Source organism: Microcebus murinus, chromosome 10 (genome assembly GCF_040939455.1).
Source record: "Microcebus murinus isolate Inina chromosome 10, M.murinus_Inina_mat1.0, whole genome shotgun sequence".
NCBI lineage: Eukaryota > Metazoa > Chordata > Mammalia > Primates > Cheirogaleidae > Microcebus > Microcebus murinus.
Genome location: NC_134113.1, coordinates 83774548 through 83796936, shown reverse-complemented (window position 1 = coordinate 83796936; position 22389 = coordinate 83774548). Strand labels below are relative to the sequence as shown.

General features: G+C 36.4%; 1 protein-coding gene across 16 annotated transcripts in view; it reads left to right on the top strand.

Moving 5' to 3' along the window:
• PLEKHA5 (pleckstrin homology domain containing A5) overlaps nucleotides 1-22389 on the top strand; it is a 246680-nt gene that overhangs the window by 195163 nt on the left and 29128 nt on the right. For 11 of the 16 annotated variants that reach the window (XR_012921472.1, XM_076007618.1, XM_076007616.1 and 8 more), the window contains 5 exons: nucleotides 7362-7442; nucleotides 12466-12501; nucleotides 13014-13076; nucleotides 14627-14707; nucleotides 14840-14989. Coding sequence is in view for 15 of the 16 variants with exons in the window: in XM_076007618.1 (XP_075863733.1) it covers nucleotides 7362-7442; nucleotides 12466-12501; nucleotides 13014-13076; nucleotides 14627-14707; nucleotides 14840-14989 (411 nt within the window). In the remaining variant the exon portion in view is untranslated. The remainder of the gene's footprint in view (nucleotides 1-7361; nucleotides 7443-12465; nucleotides 12502-13013; nucleotides 13077-14626; nucleotides 14708-14839; nucleotides 14990-22389) is intronic. The other 5 variants (XM_076007623.1, XM_076007624.1, XM_076007626.1 and 2 more) reach the window with 1 other exon arrangement.

Genomic DNA, 22389 nt, shown 5'->3' with positions numbered 1-22389 from the left:
TTCAAGTAAAAATATGTTTTTGTTGTAAACAGGAATACATTGGCATTACCTACATATATTTCCAAGGTATTTCCACATACGTTTTCTTATCTATTGCTAAAATTAATTATGAAAATTGTGTAATGCTTGAGTCATGTATTCTCATTTTTATTGTTGTGAAATGCTGGGCCTTTTATAATAGCTTTATAATTTACCAATTAACTGAAACGTAGCCCGTATTACCTGTTACTTCAAAGAAGGAATTAAAGTAGGAAGCAAAGTACTAAACTCATTTCCAAGTAAATTATTAAGCAATCCTACATGTACTAATTAGTCTTTCTCTTACTCTGATTCCTTAAAACTGAGTATGTAGGCCGCTAACACCATTATCATAATGGTTTCTAAGGTTCGTGTTCAAACCAGAATAGAATTGTTGGGTATTCCTTTTGCTTTTTAAGAACTTGGGCACAAAATCCCAAGGTACTCACAGTGCGTTTTATATAAGTCAGTTTCTAAGTAGTAAAAAAATAGAATATTTTAGAGGGGATTTAGTGACAGGAACCACTGCTATATTTGCAGATAAAGCAAATCTACTATTGCCAATTCTGTAAATCTGTAAAGAGTGAAGGTTCAGTCAAATAATTGAAGTTGCTTAGCAGGAGACCAAACTCCCCTCATATGGGATCCTGATTATTGTGTTTAGTAGCCGTCGAGCTGTTGTTGTATGCCAAGGAGAGAGCCACCACCTACAGAACCACTCAGCTGTCCTGATCATTCTTGCAACTCACCACCCCGTCACCCTAAGAGCCCTTGGTTAAGCTGGTGTGGTACCCTGGGGAATTTTGAAATAGTTCCACTGCTTTTCCTTTCCACAGTCTTCTCTCTCCAACTTGAATAAAATGGGATCCCAAGGAGGATGTGAACTGAAGAACATTCACTATTACCACATTACCTTTGACTTACTTAGACACCGTCCTAGTCACTTCTGCCAAAGGAATCTTCAGGCCAGCCTGCCACCTTGATGATTTAAGGATGTTGTCTATCATAGGTTCTCCAGTTGCACATTAGAATTGCCTGGGTAATTCTATCAGGGTACCTTTATTTTTTTAAAGCTCCCCAAGTAATGCTCATGTGGGTTAAGAACCACTGGTCCGAGTAAACTTGAACTTCATTTCTGAAGCAGCCAGTAATAAAAAGGCCAAAAAGGTATTATTATAAGATAGCCATATATAGTCACAAATGCATTGGGTAATTTACTTTTTTTTAGTTAGTTAACATTTCTTCCAGTAAATTTCTGATGTGGATTCAGATACATAAGACAGAATGAAAGTGAGAGCAGTGTTCTAGGTTAGGCCTCTGTGACTAGAAGCTCACTGCACTAGTGCACTCCAGTAGGTTTCTTCTGCCTCATCCTTGAATGTGACATGAAAAATTGGTGCTGTAATGAATTTTCCTGGCCTCTCTGTGTCACCAAGTGTGTTTGCCAGAGAAGATAGTTGTTCCATTGATTTAGTTTACTTTATATATTTTGGTACTTGACTCTGTAATTACTTTTTTTTTTTAATAGAAAAGCATTGTCTGCTCAGTGTAGAAAATTTAGGAAATGTAGAGAAGTATAGAGAAAGAAAAATATAAATCATCCGCAGTGCCACAATCCAAAATAATTCCCGCTGACATTTTTCATTTCTTTTTTTGTACCGATTTGCCAGCTTTCAGAGATGCCTTTTAATTTTAATATTTGAGAATTTAATATGTATATGTTTGAAATTTTTCATAATGAAAAGGAGTCAAGTCTACAAGTGATCTCTGAGCCACTCTGCAGTTTGTACATTTTCTTTTCTTTTCTTTTTTTTTTTTTTTTTTTTTTTTTTTGAGACAGAGTCTCACTTTGTTGCCCAGGCTAGAGTGAGTGCCGTGGCATCAGCCTAGCTCACAGAAACCTCAAACTCCTGGGCTCAAGCAATCCTTCTGCCTCAGCCTCCTAAGTGGCTGGGACTACAGGCATGCGCCACCATGCCCAGCTAATTTTTTCTCTATGTATTAGTTGGCCAATTAATTTCTTTCTCTTTTTATAGTAGAGACGGGGTCTTGCTCTTGCTCAGGCTGGTTTCGAACTCCTGACCTGGAGTAATCCGCCCGCCTCGCCCTCCCATAGTGCTAGGATTACAGGCATGAGCCACTGCGCCCAGCCTACATTTTCTTTTTTTTCTTTTTTTCTTAAGTAGAGTGGCTCTAATTACAATGTATACTTTAAATGTTATTTTTGTTTTTAGTTTTCCTATACCTGAGTTGGTTGCTTCTTGCAATAATCACTTCTTAATGACTAGATATTTAATGATCTTTGATGTGTAAGTTAAACAGACGCATTGTGAAATCGCAAACATGATGTCGCCATATGTACATGCATAGTTACCCTTTCAAAGCAGTCTACTAAGTAAGGTATGAGCCATATCAGCAGACCTAGCCATTTGACTCAGTTGGCCCATTTGTGCCAGATTACCAAGACTTGGCAGGCAATTTCAGTTTGACCTTGAGCATCTTTTACATTTGGGTACTCAGTTCTCCATTATTTCTTAAACATTAATGCTCCTGGCCCCTCCCCCATAACCTCTGAGTCAAGGAGACAACAATTAATATTTATACTAGCCTATTTATAAGTTACTTTCCAACATTATAAAAATTTGATCCTGTACTGCATATTAATATATTTTTCCCTCTGTACATGAGATGTCACCTACAAGCATACCACAGTAAAATAAATATCACCATAAAACAAGTCACAACAAATGTTTGATTTCGCAGTGCATATAAAAATTATACTATACTGTAGTCTCTTTTTTTTTTTTTTCGAACCACTTGTATTGACATATACTGTAGTCTCTTAAGTGTGCAGTAGCATTGTGTCTAAAAAATCAATGTATATAGCTTAATTCAAAAAATACTTTATTAAAAAATGCTGGTGATCATCTGAGCCTTCTGCAATTCATAATCTTTTTGCTAGTGGAGGGTCTTGCCTTGGTGTTGATGGCTGCTGACTGACTGATCAGGGTGATGTTTGCTAAAAGTTGGAGTGCCTGTGGCGACTTCTTAAAATAAGACAACAGTGCAGTTTGCTGTAATTATTTGGCTCTCCCTTTCAGTAAATATGTCTCTGTAGCATGTGGTGCTATTTGGCAACACTTTACCCACAGTAGAACTTCTTCCAAAATTGGAGTCAGTCCTCCCAGACTCTGCCGCTGTTTTATCAACAAAGGTTATGTAGTATATTCTAAATCCTTTGTTGTCATTTCAACCACATTCACAGAACCATCACCGGGAGTAGATTCCACCTCAAGAAACCACCTTGTTTGCTAATCTGTAAGATGGACTCCTCATCCATTCAAGTTTGGTCATAAGATTTCAGCAATTCAGTCACATCTTCAGGCTCCACTTGTAATTCTGGTTCTCTTGCTTTTTCTACCATATTTTCACTTCCTCCACAGAAGTCTTGAATCCTTCAAAGTCATCTATGAGGGATGAAATCAGCTTCTTCCAAACTCCTATTGATGTTCTTAACCCTTTGCACTCAGATGTCCAGTTAGCACAGTTTGCTAACTGTCGACACAGTTAGCAAAAAGTATAGAGATTAAAATTACTCTTTGAATGTATCAGTAATTTAAAATATTAAAAAATCCAAATAATCTGTACCCCCATAATATGCCGAAATAAAAAAAAAAAATCCAAATAAATAAGTTTGTATGAAAAGAAACTCCAATTTTTTTTTTGTTGTTGTTGTTGTTTTTTTTTTTTTTTGAGACAGAGTCTCGCTTTGTTGCCCAGGCTAGAGTGAGTGCCGTGGCGTCAGCCTAGCTCACAGCAACCTCAAACTCCTGGGCTCAAGTGATCCTTCTGCCTCAGCCTCTCGGGTAGCTGGGACTACAGGCATGCGCCACCATGCCCGGCTAATTTTTTTTTATATATATATCAGTTGGCCAATTAATTTCTTTCTATTTATAGTAGAGACGGGGTCTCGCTCTTGCTCAGGCTGGTTTTGAACTCCTGACCTTGAGCAATCCGCCCGCCTCGGCCTCCCAAGAGCTAGGATTACAGGCGTGAGCCACAGCGCCCGGCCTCCAGTTTTTTATTCTACTGCCACACTTTGTAAAATCTGGGGTATTTAAAAAAATTAAATCCTTAGTAAAATAAAGGAATCGAGAAAAAAGCAAGCGAGTGCAAAGGGTTAATGACATCTAGAATGGTGAATCCTTTACAGAAGGTTTTTAATTTACTTTGCCCAGATGCATCAGAGGAATCACTGTCTACGGCAGCTGTGGCCTTATGAAATGTATTTCTTAAATAATAAGATTTAAAAGTAGAAATGACTCCTTGACGCATGGGCTGCAGAATGAATGTTGTGTTAGCAGGCATGAAAACAATATTCATCTCCTTGCACATGTCATGAGAACTTTTGGGTGACCTGGTATATTGTCAATGAGGAGCAATATTTTGAAAGGAATCTTTTATTCTGAGCAATGGATCTCGACAGCAGGTTTAAAATATACATTAAACCATGCTGTAAACTTATCTGTTGTCATCCAGGTTTTGTTGTTCCGTTTATAGAGCACAGGCAGGGTAGATTTACCATTAACCTTTAAGGGCCCTAGGATTTTGGAATGATAAATGAGCATTGGCTACAACATAAAGTCACCAGCTGTATTAGCCCCAACAAGAGAGTCATCCTGTCCTTTGAAACTTTGAAACCAGGCATTGTCTTCTCTTCTCTAGCTATGAAAGTCCTAGATGGCAGCATCTTCCAGTAGAAAGCTGTTTGGTCTACACTGAATATCTGTTGTTGAGTTTAGCCACTTTCATCGATTAGTTTAGCTAGATAACTTTGGATAACTTGCTGCTTGGATAACTTCTCCATCAGTACTTGCTGCTTTGCCATGTACTTTTATGTTATGGAAGCAGCTTCTTTCCTTAAACCTCATGAACCCAACCTCTGCTAGCTTCCAACTCTTCTTCTGCAGCTTCCTCACCTCTCTCAGCCTTTATAGAATTAAAGAGAGGTAGGGCCTTGCTCTGGATTAGGCTTTGGCTTATGAGAATGTTTTGCCTGGTTTGATCTGCCACCTAGACCACCCAGATTTTCTCCATAGCAACAGTACAACTGTTTGGCTTTCTTTTCATTGACTGTGTTCCCTGGAGAAGCACTTTTTAATTTCCTTCAGTAACCTTTCCTTACAGCTTGGCTGACTGGTGCCAGAGGCCTAGCTTTTGGCCTGTCTTTGCTTTCCACATGCAATCCTCACCAGCTTAGTCATTTCTAGCTTTTGTTTTAAAGTGAGAGCTGTGCAGCGCCTCCTTTCACTTGAACATTTAGAGGCCGTTGTAGGATTATTAATTGGCCTCATTTCAATATTGTGTTTTAGGGAGTAGGGAGGCTCAGAGAGAGGGAGAGATGGGGGAATAGCTGGTCAGTGGAGCAGCCAGAGAACACACATTTATTGATGAAGTTTGCTGTCTTGTATGGGCATGGTTTGTGGCGCCCCAAAACAATTACAGTAGTAACACCGGAGATCACTGATCACAGGTCATCGTGACAGATGTTATAATAATGAAAAAGTTTGAAATATTATGAGAAATACCAAAATGTGACACAGAGATACAACGTAAATACGTGCTGTTGGAAAAATGGCACTGACAGACTTGCTTAACACAGGGTTGCCACAGACCTTCAATGTGTAAAAAATGAAATATGTGCAAAGTATAGTAAAGCAAAGCACAATAAAATGAGATATGCCTGTATATATAAATGCCTTGGTCCCTTATTGGATAACATTGGGGGGGGGGGGAATAAGAATTTGAGCTTAACTGATTAGGTAGTCCCAAATATTCTTTTCATTAGTTAATTAATCAGTTTGACAAGTAAAATTAATTTATAGTTCCAGAAATCAAATTGGTAGTTACTTGGGAGAAATAAGAGAGTGGAAATTAGTGGTAAAGGAACATGAAGGAACTTTCTGGGTAGATGGAAATATTCTGTATCTTGATTGTGGCAGTGGTTACATGATTGTATACTTTTTTCAAAAGTCATTGGCCTGTGCAACTAAAATTTGTGAATTTATTCTTCAGTGAAGTTGATTTTTAAAAACATATTCTAGCTCAGAAAAGAAGTTGTGGATACATAAATTTAAGAATAAATGATTTAGCCTGACTGAAACTTTTCATTGTGATATTGTTAAAAGATATGCATGTTTCATTATCTATTATTAACTGACTAAAAAGTAGATTAAACTAGTCACAGGAGATTTCTAATTTGACAACCAAACACATTTTGTTGGATGAAACATTGGTAACTTAGGCTAAAAATAAAATTGTCTAGAAATACAGCTTTTCAGGATTTTGTTTTTTATTATATTACACATTTGCTAATCTTAAGATTCGTAAACTTTTGTTGGAGATTTGGCAAAATCAGTAAAGTAGTAGCATTTGTTAATCATGATAGAATTGTTTATTTTCTATAATATGAAGGATGAAAATTACATAAACTACATGTCACAAATCACAATTATAAATAGACTTGTCTGCTTGAAAATGATAAAAACTTTCTTGGCCTTTTACTCCATATATATATATATATATCATGATTGTCTTTTGAATGCTTTAAGTACAGAGCCTGCTAAAACAAATATCTTTCTAGAGGCAGTAATTAAGTACAACATAGCTGGAAATGTGAAACATGGTTTCAGCCTGCTTTTTTTAGGAACTAAGGAGACATACTCAGGCTTTACTGAGCAAGTTTTAGTTTGCATGTCCTTGAATAATTCTACATGTGGTACTATACTATGACAAAATCCAAAATAGAATGTATATAAATGTCTATCAAGATTAATAAAATGTACAGTTATCTGAGTGACAAGATGTGTTGAGTATATTATAAAATTTTAGTATTTGTAGAGAACTAAATTTTTTCTGAGTAAAACCTAAAGAACTGAATGTTGTTTTCAGCTTTATTACTGAATAATCAATTAAGTGATACCATGTTCTCCTCTAAGTTTGTAGGTTGTCACTGTTTAGTTTTTCCTTTGAATTTTGATGCTTTAACATCTATTCTAGTATATGTAGGAATAGTCACTAATTGACTCTAATTATAAAGTAAAACCTATTTGCAGCAATGTTGCAATTAGCAATTTTTTTATAACCTTGGAAGTATTTTACAGCATTTAATACTTGTTTGAAATGGTTTATATAAATTAAATCTGTACAACCATTGGGTAAAATGTAAACAACTGCACTATTAGCAAGATACTGAAGTAGAGGCTATATTTACAGTGTCGTCTTTCAAATCTAGCTATGCTGTAAACTGATGTTTGCTGTATGCTCCTCCTGATTTGAAATAGATGAAAGAAAATGAACCTATAATCACCATGGTTCACACAATGATTGAGAACTCGGCGCTAAGACCCCAACTGTACCAGCAAGTAAGGTCTTGGACAGTGAATGATACTGCTTTATCATCTGCAAAATCCCTCAGTGACAGTTTTGGTTTATCCTCAGATTTACTCATGACATCAGTGTTTTTCTTATTTTGTTTTTTGTTTATGTTTATTTGGAAAACCACAATTCATCCATGCTTTTCAAGATGCTGCAGCATTCTTAGCATGGCTTTGCTGAACATTTTGCTGTTGAATATTAAGTGTGCCATTTTCCTAAAGTTTTTGTGCAGAGTGTTTGATTGATATGTACTTGGAGGTCTGCAGTACACTTGCAAAATTCTTACTAGATTTCCATATGTTCACATCAACTCTAAAAGCATTTACAACTAATATTTAGGGGAAAGGCTTTATAAAAATACTTCAGTCCCCCTCAGTCTCCCCCTGTCCCCAGTATCATAGGAATAGATTATATTTGTGTGGGAGTTCTTTAATTTCTGTTCTGTAGTATGGTAAACCTTAAAGATAGCTATTTCTTAACATACTAGGAGTATGTTCTCCTTGTATTATTATCATTCTTACGCAGTCATTAGGACAGTCCGATCTTAACCTGTTCATTTCCCTAACTCAAAATATGTGTCATGGAGTTAGCTGGCTATAATTTAGAAAACTTGGTAATCTGCAGATCTGCAAAAGATGTCACGTACATTTCTATCCAATTTTTGTGTATTTCATGGTCTAAATGTTCCTAGCTGTGTATTCTGCAACATCAGCTTCTGCTCCTCCAACACCCTTGTACTTCAAATTACTCTGGCCTATGACCTGTTACGATATTTAAAAATCATACAGAAGAAGAAAATTCACTAACATGAAAAATGAATATATATTTTGATTAAAATATATAAAAACACTATTAAAAAAAAAGCACTTTGAGCTCACACTGGCTTTAAAAGCCTCTAGTTTGGTCCAGTCGCCATGGGGTCTGCATCGTGGGACCATGTAACCAGGAGATGATACAGTTGATGGGAGGGTGACTTATTTGTGAGCACAGTTTTCAAAATATTTAAAGTACGTTGTGTGATTTAAAATAGTCTTTAGTTTGCAGTAAAGTGATAAAAAATATTAAATATTTAAAGTTAAACAGCTTTACTTTAAAAAAAAAAAAGTGGCATCTTTCAATTCTTAAAGTCCCCAGATTGTAGAACCGTGAGAGTCCACTCGAGTGTCACACCGAGAACCTTAGCACTTACTCTGAAGTTGATGTCTTTTTCAGTGCCTGAAGCTGTCAGTAAAATATGTCATTTTATGTAATACTAAATTGACACGAGAACAAAGGCATTTTGTTGCATTATGTTTTATTTTCACAATTTGCACATTTTAAACAAGAATGATAGGGCTGGGCGTGGTGGCTCACGCCTGTAATCCTAGCGCTCTGGGAAGCTGAGGCAGGTGGATTGCTTGAGCTCAGGAGTTCGAGACCAGCCCGAGCAAGAGCGAGACCCCATCTCTACTGAAACTAGAAAGAAATTAGCCAAACAACTAAAAATAGAAAACATTAGCCAGGCATAGTGGCACGAGCCTGTAGTCCCAGTTACCCAGGAGGCTGAGGCGGAAGGAGGATGACTTGAGCCCAAGAGTGAGGTTGCTGTGAGCTAGGCTGATGCCATGGAACTTTAGCCCAGGCAATAGAGCGAGACTCTTGTCTCAAAAAAAAAAGAATGATAGTCTGGGTTTTCTATTTGGTTTTCTTTTTCTTTTTTATTATAGATGAACATTCAGAGTTCACAGTGCAGAAGCCATTGATTTAAATTACTCAGTTGCACTAAAAGTTCTAACTGGAGTATAGAAAATAATGTCAGCAGCCACACATGGGCATGACTAAGCAACTAGTTACCAGGAAATCAGTGTGAACTCTCAGTGCTGCTTAGGCTAGGGAGTCTTCAGGCTGTAATTTATTCAGGTACTACTAAAGGACTTAATTCTTGCAGGGCATCTTTAATGGATAAAAGTGATAGTCAGGCCGGGCGCGGTGGCTCACGCCTGTAATCCTAGCTCTCTGGGAGGCCGAGGCGGGCGGATTGCTCGAGGTCGGGAGTTCAAAACCAGCCTGAGCAAGAGCGAGACCCCGTCTCTACTATAAATAGAAAGAAACTAATTGGCCAACTAATATATATAGAAAAAATTAGCCGGGCATGGTGGCGCATGCCTGTAGTCCCAGCTACTTGGGAGGCTGAGACAGAAGGATCGCTTGAGCCCAGGAGTCTGAGGTTGCTGTGAGCTAGGCTGACGCCACGGCACTCACTCTAGCCTAGGCAACAAAGTGAGACTCTGTCTCAAAAAAAAAAAAAAAAAGTGATAGTCAGACACATTTCTTAAGCTCTGTCCATAAATTTACCCAAATTGAAATTAGATCTTATGTTTTCTCCATATTTCCCTTATGTTATTATCTAAAGAAAATCTTCACAGAAGTTTATATTTGTACACTGTTACAGTTTTCTTTTCTGAGGTTGCATTACAATGTTGTAATAATAGGTTCCTTATATTTAGCTGGAAGTACAGTGGCATAATATTTGATGGCTATTTTATTCTGAATCATAGCCGCTCAGTTTTTCCCTCAGGAGGACCTTTATGTTTGTGTTTTCTTCCTCGGAGGACACCTGAGAAATAACCTAGGCGGTAATTCTTTTTAAATTGGTCAAATAAAAAAAGATCTAAAACTGATTGAAAACAAACGCTAAAACTAAGTGAGGATCAAGTTGAAAAAATCCTCTGCTATTATCAGTCACTCTACCCACTTTCCCAACTTCATTTTTGCATTATAGTTTTTATAACATGATTAATATCAGTGAAATTAGTCACCTGATGAATAATCGTTCTAAAAGATGCAGACTAATAGCAGCAAATGCCTACAGTCCTATGAGCATTTTTTATCCCTTATTAGATATAATGTCTTATTTTATCAAATTTAAAAATATTTCCCTAAAAATCCTTTTTGGAGTTGGGCTATATATATTCATATACTTTCAAACATATATAGTTAACATATCTAAGAGATACTGAAGAAAAGTTTAATTTTAATTAACATAAGTACTTTTGTTTTAACTTAATGCCAAGCCAGTATTTAGAAAAACTGTTTGATATTTTCACACATCCTCATATAGTTAGTAAAATCTATATAATACATATTCAAATCAAAGTTTGAGCACTGTTCTCTTGTTTATGTAATTCTATATAGCCCATTTTTTTACTTATTTTTCTAACGTTGCTAAGGTACTTCAGATGAAGGCATTCAGACCAGAACTTTTTTTTTTTGCTAAATATGAATTTTTAAAATGATAAAAATTATCACCATGAACTTGAATATGCAAAACTTGAGTTAATCAGAATACTCATAGTATTTTTTAAAGAAATTTGCCCATCTTTTCTTGAGAAAAGTATTAGTGATTATTTTCAAGAATGAAAAATAAGCAATGCCCAAATGTTACTGTTTTTTAGGGAATAATGTTATGCTTTTCTTCTGACACATAAAGCAGTGTATAAGGAAAGTTGATTAGTTTAAAATTTTGGTTAGTTGGCATCTAATGAATATCTTTATAAAATAACTTGATAAAAGAGTTAAAGAAAATTTTCAATGGTACTAAAAATAGAGGAACAACAAAAATAAATCTGATTTAGATAGTAATATATTTATTACTATATGGCTATATGGATATCACTCAAAAGTTTTAACTATAGAGCAGACATTTTTCTTTATTATAATATGCCAAGTGATATGAAAATGAATCTGCAATAAGATTTCTTAAATAAAAATAGTATATCAGTATCCTAAATATTTACTCCAAATTAGTAGGTTTTCATTTTAATATTATTAGTCTTTTTTCTGTTAACCCTAGAATATAGGATATAGTTAATGTTTTAATCTAGATGTAGCAGTGTCTACTATAGTTATATTCAAATTCCATAGTTTAGTAAAGCTGTTTTGCAGTTAACTTTAAATATTAAGCAAAGTATATTTAGATATATTAGTAGCTTTGGAACCTTTCATCTTTAATTTCTTATAAGTATGAAAAATGTGATTTTGGCACTGTCTTTTTTTTAAATCATGGGTCAAGCATTTTTAAATTTATTTTTTTCAGGTAGCAGTATAAATTATTTTCTTGGATCTAGGTGTTTTAATTTAGAGTGACAATTGACACTTCTTAGAACATATGGGATGATCTTTAAAATAGTACACAAGTATTCTGACATCATTAAATTCATTTTTCATGTAGTACTCATGTCTATAAAAGTTTCGTGGTTTAATAATCACTGTGCGTATCTTTAAATAATCACAGATTCATTTGCATGAGGTATGTGGAAGTAATGTCTTGAAATGAAATATGTAAATTCAGGATTTATTGTATGTTTGGAATGCTTATATTTTTAACTTTCTCCTGATCCCCACATTTCTAGATCTATTTAAAGTTATCTGCTGTTCAAATTATGCCTCCTTTTAAAGATGTAGTTGTCAAGCAGTTTTTACAGAGAGGACATATGTAGTTGTCATTTATACATTCTTATGCATTTGTACATGTATATATGAAATCTAATTTTTCAAGGTAGATTGTAGTTGGGACACATTATTCTTATCCCTACCTTGAGAAAAAGTGTGCCACTTTGTAAACATGCAGTGAGCCCCAGTTAAGTTTTTTCTACTGTGTTTTTGTTACTATATAGCAGTCAATATAAAAATCAAAAGACATGATAAATCATGCAATATTGCCTGCAAAGGCTATGATACGATCTATGGTACAACTGACTGGGATGGCTATTGAAATAATTGGTAAGCACAGTGAGAAATGAGAATTTGTTTGAATTAAAGATGCTTAGAAGAAGCTGAAGAAAGGATGTTTGAATACACTGAATAATAATTCCTGACAGTATATTATACAAATGGTGTCCACTAACACACATAAACTTGTTGTGAAATTTGACTATCCATAGTTTGTGACATAGGCTTTCAGTTTTATGAGATTTTTAATGATTTTCCTCTTTTCAATTAAACCCATCCTTTTCCTTCATTATCTTTTAGTTCTTAAGACAGAAGAACAAGATAAGTCTATATTGTGTATGTGTGTTTATATATTATGTATATGTATGCACTATGTTATAGGTTTTGTTAAATAAGATGTGTTGGCATTTGAGTGTACACATACACAGTGTGTGATTATGTGTATACCGTTAAAGGACAGTTTTGACTGTTTAACTATGCTTGATTCAAATGTTTGATTTGATGCACTTGCTATGATTGTATTTGTCAATTTTTCTTTAAAATAATATGTGTCTTTAAAATGGAAAATGTAATGTGCTGTGTTAATTTTGTTTGACCAGCATATTATTATGTTTGACAAGCTTAAGTTAACATCATTCTTATGTATCTTGCATATTATATCACTGTTAAGTATTTTCTGCTTTCATAATGACCTGTGCTTGAATTAAACTTCTAGAACTAAAGAATCATTAAAATCCAATTTTTATATTGTTAATATGTTTAATATAAATCTGAAATATTAACTATAGGCTAAATAAATGTTTTTAAATATGATTTTTTAAGTTGCTATGTGACATTTTTCCTTATAGCTATCACAAGATGAATGTAGAGGCACATTATACAAATACAGACCCGAAGAAGTAGATATTGATGTAAGTATGTGATATGTATTGTCAGTGTTCTGTCATGTTCTCTACCAAAACATTGGAAAGAAGCATGACAAAAAACTCATCCTCCCATGTTCCCAAAATGACATCAAATAATTGGTTTTTTCTTCTTTTATTCTTTAGATTAAATTATTCCTACCTCCCTCTTCTCCCCACTATTCCCCTATAGTTAGCAGTTGAACATATTAAGCATCACTTAAATGAAAGTAAAAACTGTTTTTGATTTAAAAAAAAAAGTTATGGAAGACTAGAGACAAAAATTGCTATGTCTTCTAGAGTAAGTATCAGCTTCTAGAACTTCTGTCACTGCTCCATTTGAATTTAATCTTTTTTAAATCATATTTTAGATTGCTAATTTGCCATGCATTCTTCCCTCATTTCCCCTGGCATTATTCTGTTGAGTTGTACCTTTTTCTCATTTCAACACCTTCCATTTGGTGTAGCTTTAGTCTTGTTGTGTGACAAAGATAAGGTAGTTATTTTCATGGCAAAGGAGATAAAGCCTCAAATTTCTTGCATAAGTCATTTTGCCATAAAATTTGGGTCATATTTCCAGTTTGTCTAGTGTTTTTATTTTGAGACATTAGATGAACTGGTTTATTGTGTACTATTGTAATTTTATTTGAGTACTTTCTCATATTTTCATAAATAAAAAATTCAGGTAATACTAAAAATTTAAAACATCAAAACTATTTTAAGTGATTTTTCACCATTTGTAGTATTTTTATTCATAGTATTGCCATTAGAAACAGTGTTTTGTTTATATTTTTTCTAAGAACCTAAGCACATAATTTTAAAAATACATGAAAACTATTGCTTCTTGGCCTTTTAGATAAGAGGTAAGATCATGAGTACTCTCTATACTTTTTTATTTTATTTTATTTTTTGAAATAGAATCTGGCTGTGTCACCCAGGTGGAATACTGCATTGTCATCATACCTCAGACTCCCAGGTAGCTGGGACTACAGGCATGTGCCACCATGCTCCAGCGATCCCCCAGCTTTATCTGTTCTTATCTGTTTAAAAATGTATGAAAACAGGCCAGGTGTGATGGCTCCAGGTGCACTCTGGAAGGCTGAGGCAAGAGGATGCCTTGAGCTCAGGAGATCAAAACCAGCCTGAGCAAGAGCAAGACCTCATCTCTACAAAAAAATAGAAAAATTAGCCAGATGTTGGTGGTGCACCTGTAGTCCCAGCTACCTGGGAAACTGAGGCAGGAGGATACTTGAGCTCAGGAGTCTGAGGTCACAGTGAGCTATGATGATGCCTCTGCCCAGCGTGACAGAACACAACTGTGTCTCAAAAAAAAAAAAAAAAAGTATGAAAACAGAACCCAGTTAGTGTTTTAATTGAGGACTGCATATATCACTTGACCTATCTAGCAGATTGTAGAGGGGAAATTTTTGCATGCATATTTAAGCATTCTGTCTACTAAATATTTTACATGTGTTGTTTGTCATATAGTGACTACCTGCCCTCCTGTTACAGGAAAAATAAAAAATTACTAATATGAGATTTCTACTCTTATAACCTAGACCAAGTTAAGCCGATTATGTGAACAAGATAAAGTGGTACACGCTCTGGAAGAGAAACTTCAGCAGCTCCACAAGGAGAAAGTAGGACAATTATGTTTATTATCTAAGAGTGATGTTACTTTGTGTGATTATTATCAGGACACTGATAACTAAAGTAAAAAGAATTAGTTCAATGATGCAGAACATTAAGTGCAATTCTTTTTATTATACTAGTACACGCTTGAGCAAGCTTTGCTATCAGCCAGCCAAGAGATAGAAATGAATGCAGATAACCCAGCAGCCATCCAGACAGTGGTGTTACAGAGGGACGATTTACAAAATGGACTGCTCAGTACGTGTCGAGAACTCTCTAGAGCCACCGCCGTAAGTAGATTTTTTTCCCCCTGGTAAAAATCACTGAAATAGTATGCAGTTCTTTTTTCTTTTCTTTTCTTTTTTTTTTCTGTTTAATTGGGCTGCTTTAGGACTGTTCTTATTATAAGAAGAAATATTAATTTGTTATTAGTATACAGTTCTTTAGGAACATAAAAATAAAGGGTCATCTCTATTTCTGTAATTAGTAGGCATTTTGTTCCCTATGAAGTAGATGTTTTATAGAGGAGATAGGGACTCCTGTTTTATGTATTATGCAAATGAAACATTCTTAAATATGGTAAAATGTGTTGCATTAAGAAAATAAATATTTTACGGATTTTAGGGGCTTAGAATAATTTGGGGAAGGTTGTAATTAGACTCTTAACCAAGCATTTCAATAAAAGGCACCTGTGAAAGGCTTTTAAGAAGCTGTCAACATTACCATTTCACAGCTGCAGTGTGATCTAAGTTTAGATGATAGGTTTGAGTAAGAAATAAAGCTAGCAGAACCCTTTTAACCCCTAGTCCTGTGACTTTGTTAAGAGTCTCTTGGGATTACCAAATCTAAAAGTCTTGCTTAGAGTTTATAAATTGAATGCTCTGTGAGTTTAAAACAGTCTGCTTTATAGCCTATGATGTGGTCATCTCTAAACATAGTAAGAGCACATGTCTAAGCAGCCTTTTGAAAGACAGTTCCTAGCAAAAGCCACCCTGTTATAGAAAACTGCTAATACACCCTCATCTGTACCTTCCAGGGGCCTTTTAGGGAGCGGCTACCTTTCAAGAAGTCCACAGACGATATAGCTTAACTAAGAGGGGTCTTTCCAAGCTGGCAGGATACCAGAATCTCAACATGGCTTCCTCTCTAGACCCTAAATTAACATTCCAGACATGAGCTGTTTTTAAAGGAATATGCCATAGTTTTAAATAAATCAAAAACCTAGTTTTTATGATTCTTAAATACCTTATATTTCTATTTCCATTTTTGAAATACTATTTTTTTCACTGGCTCATTTGAGTCTCTTAAATATACTGTGATGTTTATTTATAGACTTAAAAAAATTTTAATGTCCTTTCCACTGTGAGCTCCTTAAAATAAGAAATCATGTTTCATTCATCTTTGTTGCTCTAGCATCCAGTGCTATAGGGATGTGCATTAAAAATGTGAGTGATTGAGATGAGTGACTCATCCAAGGTTGCAAAACTAATAAATCATATGCCTGGAACTCAGATCCAGGGCTTCTTACCATAGTCCTGAAGACTTAGATCTACATGGATTTTTGTCATATAGTCATAAAGAATACATATGCACCTGAAATGTCTACCAGGAAGTACTCACTGAATTCATCAATGAATAAGATAAGATTTGGATAAGAAGAGGAGAGAAACCCGAGGTAGTGGCTCATGCCTGTAATCCCAGCAACTCAGGAGACTGAGGCAGGAGGATCACTTGAGACCAGGAGTTCAAGAGCAGCCTGGGTGACGTAGCAAGACTCCATCTCTACAAAAAATAAGAAACAGTAGCTGGTCATGGGTGGCATGCAACTGTAGTCCCAGCTAATCTGAAGGCTGAGGCAGGAGGATTACTTGAGCCCAGGAGTCTGAGGCTGCAGTAAGCTGTGATGGCACCACTGCACTCCAGGCTAGGCAACAGAATGAGGGCCTGTCTCAGAAAAGGTGTGGAAGAGTGAGGGTGGTCTTTATAGAACAATAACACCTGGAGCCCCAACACAGAGTTAAAAATGTAGGAAATATGTTTGGAGTAGCAGGAACTAGAACTAACTGACTGAGTGGAATAGAGGAGTCCTGTTAGAGGACAGAGAATGTGAGATTAGAAAGGGGAAACAGACTGGGCGTGGTGGCTCACGCCAATAATCCTAGCACTCTGGGAGGCCGAGGTGGGCGGATTGCTCAAGGGTCAGGAGTTCGAAACCAGCCTGAGCAAGAGTGAGACCCTGTCTCTACTATAAATGGAAAGAAATTAATTGGCCAACTAACATATATAGAAAAAATTAGCCGGGCATGATGGCACTTGGCTATAGTCCCAGCTACTTAGGAGGCTGAAGCAGCAGGATTGCTTGAGCCCAGAGGTTGCTGTGAGCTAGGCTGATGCCACGGCACTCATTCTACCCTGGGCAACACAGTGAGACTCTATCTCAAAAAAAGGGGAAACAGGGTTAAACTGTTAATGCTAAGCTAATGAAATGCTCAGTGTCCCTGTGACAGACTGAGTCAAATCAAAATGGTGGCCTATACTAACATTTGGTCGAAGACTCTTTAATGATTTGATGTCTGTTCTTTAAATTCCAATTTTAGAAAATTTCTTTTCTTATCCACTGGGATTAGTAACTTAAATCTCATCAGTAGGCTCGGAATTTGTTCCATTCCTAGGTTAACTCCAGCCCTGATGGGAATTTTGTTAAAAATGTCATAATAGAAATTAATCTTGTTTTAGTATCCCCTTTTTCTGGTTGTTATTCTATATAATCACTTTTCTGGTTTCACTTTCCTTGCCTTCAGCAATAATCACTGATTGTGACAAACCGTTTGAATATGTTCTACCAAGACATGTCTTACTGCATAGAATACAAACTATGTTATTTGTGCCTTTATGTAAACTTATTTATATTTGTAGCTTAAGGCTACAAATGTTAGTATGTGCATAACATCATACTGGGCATATGGTTGGCACTCGGTAGATGTTGATTAGATTTAAATTTGAATTACATTTGTGCTGGCAGAATCTCAAAGGGTTCCTCTAATTCTTTCACAGTCAGTTCATGGCATTGGTTCAAATCTAAGCCCCAGGCATAAGAGGTATAACACCAGGGCCTCCATGGCCATCAAAGCTTCGATTCTGAGAACATCTCCTCACCTGGTAGGCCATGAAGGTACATCAAATTAGGTTTAGCACGAGGTAAACTTGTGAAGCAGTGTTCCTTGTACAATTTATTTAATTTTTGATACTCCCATTTCCCTTCCTCAAGCCCCATCCAGCATGGTGCCTTTGTGTCCTCTCCTTGCCTCCACTTTTTATCTAAGCTTCATTATAGGGTTACATTATAGGTCAGTTGTATACCTTCAAATAAATTTTTCAGTCTGTCATTGTCTTAGTTTGGATTCACTTCTGAAAGCAGAGCCTGAAATAGGGATCTGAGTAGGGATACTTTATTTGGGAGAAGATTCCAGAAAGCAGAAATGAGGGAGTGAGGAGAATGAGACGGGAAAGAAGAAAAGCCAATAAAAGTTGCACTTTTGAGCTGGTTACCACTGTGGGCAGCAGGAGTTTGGTCCCACTGGGGACCCTCCAAGGAGAGGACCAGAATGCTTCAGAATGTCCCACTGAAAGGCCTAGGGTCTGGAGCATCTGTCACTCTTTGGTCAAGGTTGCCCCAGAGTCCTTAATTCACCAACAGTTCCAGACTGCCTTAGCTAGCAGCTGGCTTGCCGTGGGCCAGTGGCATGCAGGGAACTGTATCACATGTCCTTGAAAGGTGGGCAGAGGGGATGTGGTATGGGACTCCACAAACATCCGCTGCCATCACCTCTTGGGAGAATTTACCCGTGAGCCCTGTCTCTGAATACAGGAGGAAGTATTCTTAATGCTACGCCAGCTCACGAGCGCTGCTGTGATTGTTCACAGTAACTCAAGGGCTGGAGAAAGCCAGTATCATTCCTGTGTCGTAGATGAGGAAACAGAGACTCGGAGAATTTATGACTCCTCCAACAAGAGCAGCTAAATATATTCATATGTATGTTTTTCACGTATGTCATCTGGTTTGAAATTTAAGGAAGTCCTATGAAAAATAAATACAGTTATCACCTCCATTTTTATTTCTTATTTTCATTTCTGTTACCTCCACCACACAGGTGAAGAAAGTAAGGCTCATGGAGGTTAAGTGATTTGCCAAGGTGACATAATGAATAGGGAACAGTCAGTGCCTAAATCAGGGACTTTTTAATTCTAGAGCATCTCTACTTTCTACTCCACTTCGCTATCTGTGTGGTCACATAACTTGTACTTTCTGGAACTTGGAATTTAAATCTAGATTCTCATACCCAAAAATCTAAAATGAGTGTTCTGTTAAAAGAACTTAAAGGAATGTCAGACATCAGAAAGCAAGTACAAGGCCCTCAGTCATCCTGAATCACGCTGGTAGATGGCTTATACATTTATCTACTGTAAAATAATACCAATATATGAAATACTAGTAATAATTATTAATATTTCTTGAGCAGTTATTGGGTGCTAGGCTTCGTTGTAAGTGCTGTACATGCATTTACTCTATTAAGATCCCTGACATAGATACTATTATTCCTACATTTAAGGTGGAAAACTGAGATACAGAAAGATTACCTGTGTTTACACAGTTAATCAGTGGTATGTAACTTCTGTTAAATTTCCTTATGCTCTAAACTGGATTCTACATAGGGCCATGAGTAAAATGAGATTCTTAGCCTGTAGTGGTTATGTGCTAAGGGTGTAGCCTGTAAACTGTAAGGGGCAAAGAAGCAGGACAAATGAACTACCTTGGAGAGAAGCGTACACATTAAATATTTTAATATTTATAAATATCTTCTTTCTCAGTGTAATAAAGAGCTACTGAGAATCATGGTTACAACAAAGTGTAGTTTGTTTTTGTTTTTTTTTTTTTTGAGACAAAGTCTTGCTTTGTTTCCCAGGCTAGAGTGAGTGCCGTGGCATCAGCCTAGCTCACAGCAACCTCAAACTCCTGGGCTCAAGCAATCCTGCTGCCTCAGCCTCCCCAGTGGCTGGGACTACAGGCATGCACCACCATGCCCGGCTGATTTTTTCTATATATATTAGTTGGCCAATTAATTTCTTTCTATTTATAGTAGAGACGGGTTTCACTCTTGCTCAGGCTGGTTTCGAACTCCTGACCTTGAGTGATCTGCCCACTTCGGCTTCCCAGAGTGCTAGGATTACAGGCACGAGTCACCGCTCCCGGCCTAAAGTGTAGTTTTTTACAGTTGATCGGTCACCATCCATGAATTGTCAAGCAACGTTCTTTGAAAGATTTTAAGATGGTTTTAGGTACCCCAATTATTTCATGATTACAATACAACATGCCCCAAAAAGGAGACAGCCAGATTTTTTAAACCCAGTTTATGATGGATATATAATTTGTTATAATTGTTTAATTTCTTAGTGTGTGTCTAATTTATAAATTAAATTTTATCATAGGTATGTTTATATAGGAAAAAACATAGTATATATGTGGGGTGTGGTACTATCTACAGTTCAGACATCCACACCCAGGAACATGTCCCCCAAGGATAAGGGGCACTGACTTATTTTTACTAAAAATCACATCTGAATCTCCAGAAGCCTCAATATCTAACTACCAGGTTACAGGAAACAGAGGAGCATGCTAAGCAATGCCACAAGAATTCAGTTAGCAAAATCTAGAAGAGGAGAAATTCTACGGAATAACCCAGAACAGATTCATTCTCTTCATCAAATAAGTGACAAAAGAATTAAGAGGGAGGTGGGGGAATTTTTATAATTTAAAAAATAAGATCTTTCTGTTTCCTTTTCTTCATTTTGATTTTCTTTCTTTAGAGAAACATAACGAAGTATTTATAGTTGAAATTATATGATGTTTGATGTTTGCTTTAAAATAACACAACAGGGATAAAAGATGGGCGCTATAGATGAAAGCAGATTGGCCGTGTGTGGATAACTGTTGAATTTGGGTGCTGGTGGGCATCACTTTTGTGTATGTTTGGTAGTTTCCATTATGTGCACTTAAGAAAAATTAAAAGAACATCCACAAAAGTGCTAACAGAAGTGTGACACAATAATAGTTCTTTTTCTTTATCTTCCCTTGTATTCTAGCTTTTCTATTTTTGTTATATCTAGAATTTTATATAATAAGGAGTAAGCAGGTTCTTTGAGATAAGAATATAATTTTATTTCAAAGAGAGTGTTAAAAGAGAAACTAAATATATGTTAAAGATTATAAGTAGCCAAAACATAGAATACCTATAATTGTTGTCATAAACTAGAAATTAAACATATAGGCCTGGTATGGTTCACGCCTGTAATCCTAGCACTCTGGAAGAGTAAGGCCTGTGGGTTACTTGAGGTCAGGAGTGAGTTTGAGGTTGCAGTGAGCTATGGTGATGCCACTGCACCCTACCCAGGGTGGCAAAGTGAGACTCTATCTCAAAAAAAAAAAAGAGGCAAGCCAGAAATAAACCAGTCTCTCTATTAGCTCTAAGCATAATAATGACAATTATTGGTTATTAAAAAGAGAAGCAGCATGACAATGAAATACAAGGATAAAAAAATTTGAGATTTGTGTATAGCATAGTATATTCCCATGAGTAGATTATGTTTCAAATTGCCATTGATTCTGGATAAGGAAAAGAAAGTTCTCATTACATTAAAAACTTGGAAATGCGGGCCGGGCGCTGTGGCTCACGCCTGTAATCCTAGCTCTTGGGAGGCCGAGGCGGGCGGATTGCTCAAGGTCAGGAGTTCAAAACCAGCCTGAGCGAGACCCCGTCTCTACTATAAATAGAAAGAAATTAATTGGCCAACTGATATATATATAAAAAATTAGCCGGGCATGGTGGCGCATGCCTGTAGTCCCAGCTTCTCGGGAGGCTGAGGCAGGAGGATTGCTTGAGCCCAGGAGTTTGAGGTTGCTGTGAGCTAGGCTGACGCCACGGCACTCACTCTAGCCTGGGCAACAAAGCGAGACTCTGTCTCAAAAAAAAAAAAAAACTTGAAAATGCATCATTGGTCCTAATCCTTTTTTAATAAAAATCATAAGAGGTATCTGCTGTAGAGCTCCATAGTTAGATACTAAAATCTTTATTGATTTTTTGGTAGCCTGGCGTTTCATTGCAGCTGAGTGCTGTAAACCTACTTAGGTCCTTTTCCCCAACAGTGGCCAAGTCTTGTCTCAGTACAGACTATAAAGAAATAGCTATTATTATAATTTATGCTTGTTCCATACCCTAAACTTAGACTGAGTCAATTTTTTTAAAAAATCTTCTGCTGTCCCATAGCAATTCTCACTCCTCCACCACACACACACTTTCTTTTAAATTTTTGTTGGAGTATAACATATTCTCAGAAAAGTTTACAGATTAGGAACCTAACCAGTATCCACATCAAAACATTGAATTTTACATAGCATGCCAAAGGCTCCCCTCCTAAAAAAAAGCACTACCTGACTTTTAAACTGTAGATTTGCTTTGCCTGTTGTTAAACTCTATGTAGGTGTAATCAGTAACGTAGTGCATACGCTTCGCTTAGCTTCCTTCAACTCATGAATTTCATCCACATGGTTCCTGATTGAAAGAGTTTGTTCGTTCTCTTAACTATGTGGCCTGGGATTCTCTACTGTTTTATTGAAAGTTCTATTTCCTGACTA